The sequence below is a fragment of the Sinocyclocheilus rhinocerous genome, unplaced genomic scaffold (genome assembly GCF_001515625.1).
Source record: "Sinocyclocheilus rhinocerous isolate Xijiao unplaced genomic scaffold, SAMN03320098_v1.1 scaffold1456, whole genome shotgun sequence".
Lineage (NCBI taxonomy): Eukaryota > Metazoa > Chordata > Actinopteri > Cypriniformes > Cyprinidae > Sinocyclocheilus > Sinocyclocheilus rhinocerous.
Window position 1 is genome coordinate 2,401 of NW_015630970.1, and position 2,951 is coordinate 5,351.

The 2,951-nt window shown below is 35.4% G+C and overlaps 1 protein-coding gene across 1 annotated transcript in view; it reads left to right on the top strand.

The window, feature by feature from the left end:
- Window positions 1-356: 356 nt before the first annotated feature.
- The window catches only part of LOC107740759 (myelin-oligodendrocyte glycoprotein-like), a 13,310-nt gene continuing 10,715 nt past the window's right edge, over window positions 357-2,951 (top strand). Inside the window, exon 1 of the mRNA XM_016553266.1 lies at window positions 357-408. Within this exon, the coding sequence (XP_016408752.1) occupies window positions 357-408 (52 nt within the window). The remainder of the gene's footprint in view (window positions 409-2,951) is intronic.

Below are 2,951 nucleotides of genomic sequence, written 5' to 3' on the forward strand. Positions count from 1 at the left end.
TATTGTAGTATTGTACCCCCCCCCCAAGTAAGTTGAAATGAAGTATTACAACATAATCAAGTAAATAAATGTTGTGATGAATTCATGATTAATATCAGTCGTATTGAAGATAAATGTATTAAATGTCGGAAGAAATCAGATAGAAAAATACAGCTTCCTTGGATAAATGAAACGATACGCCAATGAATGAAACAAAGAGATCATGCCTTAAAGACTTTGTCTTTATCTTTGTCTCCGGTGAGTTTGTTTACTCACTGAATACAACAGTCTGATCGATTATGTCTCTTATATCATTTATTCTGGAAGAATCTCCCTCAGAGTTTGTTTTATGGGAGTCTATCTGTATTTTCACAGGCATGTTGTCGATTATTATTGCTTTACTGCTGAATCTCCTCATAGAGACGTCTGGTAAGAACACAAACACGCTTGGATTTCAGTCAGTTTTATGGCTTTAATATTCTATACAGGCCTAAGGAGATAAATTCATATTTTAAAACAGTATTTTTTTTATGATCAGAATTTTTTTGTCATACTGCCTAAGCTGCTTGTGTGAAGCATTGTAAAGTCATATCATTTTAATCACTGTTTTCTGAGCTTCTAATAGGCATAGCTAGCATGTGTCAAAGATATTGTGTCAAGATAATTTACAAAGTTTTATCACGGCTGTCAGTAGTGTAGGGACAGTTGCAACACGTTGTTGTTGTCCCAACATGCTGTCCCTTACCACAACATATATAAGAAAGAAACAGACTAATATTAGCGTAGATGCCATTCTTCTAGCGATGTAGCAAGTACATCGGGTGTTATGGGAAGTGTTCCCGGTTCCGGATGTCCTAATTAATGCAGCCTAAAAATCCTTTAACGGATTTGAATATTAGAAATGTGTTAGTGTGTTACGTGTAAGCCAGGTTAAAGAGATGGGTCTTTAATCTAGATTAAATCACAGATACCATTTTTCTCTAAGAAGGAATATAATTGTGAGGATACTACCTTTTCTAGTATCTTGGACAGAAAAGGGAGATTCGAGATCGGTCTGTAATTAACTAGTTCTTTGGGGTCAAGTTGTGGTTTTTTGATGAGAGGCTTAATAACAGCCAGTTTGAAGACCCTATCTGTGCACAAATAAAATAAAGACATTTAAAAATTATATTTAAGAATGGTTTTAATTCCATTTTAATTAATGTTGCAACCATCCCCTGTTGCGGGGTCAGTTGCAACATTTGACTCTGTCTATTCAAGTATAAATTGTACGTATATTATCATATGTACACATGTTACAGCAGTGTAGGTGAGTAGCTGACAGATGTGGGTTTATTTTATTTCAATTTTGGCTTTCCAATACAAACAGTCTCTGAGAAACTGAAGGAAATGCAGAAGCGTTGCAACCGTCCCCCACTCTCCCTACTGTTAGGTAAAGCGAGATATTTCGCAAACAAAAACGTCTGTTGTAGGTTTTATAGTCAATAGTGTAGCAATGTATGAAGCACAGGATTCACTTTAAAACCAATCGGTTTTCTGTTCATCAATGTGGAAGAATTCGCGAATTCACAATCTGAACGGGAAATTCCCTGTGAAATTCCCAAATGCATAGATTCCTAGTAAAAGACTGAAAATTCACAGAACAACAATGATTTTAAATTTACATGTTATATTCATTTTATATGATAAATTAAACTGATATTAAATAAAAACAGATTGAAGACTAACACACTGTATATTTCACTGAGTGTGTCTTTGTCTGTCAGTGTCGTTTATTGTAGTGGTTCCTGGTGAGCCTATAGTGGCTCATGTGGGATCCACAGTGATTGTTCCCTGCTGGACCTCTCCTCCTGAGAACGCTGAAGCTCTGGAGATCCGCTGGTACCGTCACGATCAGTTCAACAACCCTGTTCTGCTCTATAATCATGGGAAGATCCAGGACATCCAGGAATGTTTCAGGAACCGAAGCTCTTTGGCTCTGCGGTCAGATCAGTCTGGTGGACTGAAGGATGGAGACGTCTCTCTACGACTAGAGAAACTCACATTTCAGGATGAAGATTAATTTCACTGTTATGTGAGTGGAGACAGAGAATATGGCAGCAAAGTAGTAGATCTCGAAATCACTGGTGAGTCAAAAACTACAATTCATTATCAGTGGTGTCTGGCCAATAGAGGGCGATAGAGCTCTGCTCTCCCTGAGCCACACACAAAATAATAATAATAATAAATTATATTTTTTGCACAAGCACATTTCAGTATGCAGATGTGGCCATTGAGAATGCACATTCAGAGGGAATAGATCACGAGTGACCATGCTGTGGCTCTAACACAGGACAGACATGATCAATGACGTGAAAACATGATGTGAAAAACTTTATTGTAAGGCATATTGTTTGTATTTCGTTATAAAACTGACAGAATTTGAAAGCTGAGGCTTTGTTTTATATTAAAAGTACCAAAGGCACAAAGCTTATTGCTATTATTGGGGGGCTGGCACAGTACAAATAATAAATGCAATCGAAGACATTTAAATTACATTTACATTTAGACATTTAGCAGATGCTTTCATCCAAAGCGACTTACAAATGAGGACAATGGAAGCAATCAAAATAAACACAAGAGAGCAATGATATACAAGTACTATTACAAGTCTCAGTTAGCTTAGCGCAGTACACGTAGCAAGGGCTTTTTAAAAATCATATAATAAATAAAAAGAAAACAGATAGTATAGAAAAAGAATAGAGCAAGCTAGTGTTAGAGGCCTTTTTTGCTTTTGTTAATCAGAAGTTAGAAAGTCCGAATTATAATTGTATAATAAATAAAAATAAAACAAATAGATAGAATGCAAAAAGAATAGAGAAGCAAGTGTTATTTATTATTTTTTTTTAAAGAAAACAAGCAGTTAGTAAATAAATAGAGTGCAAGTCTAAAAGGGGCAATTTTTTATTTTATTTTATTTTTTTATAGTATAG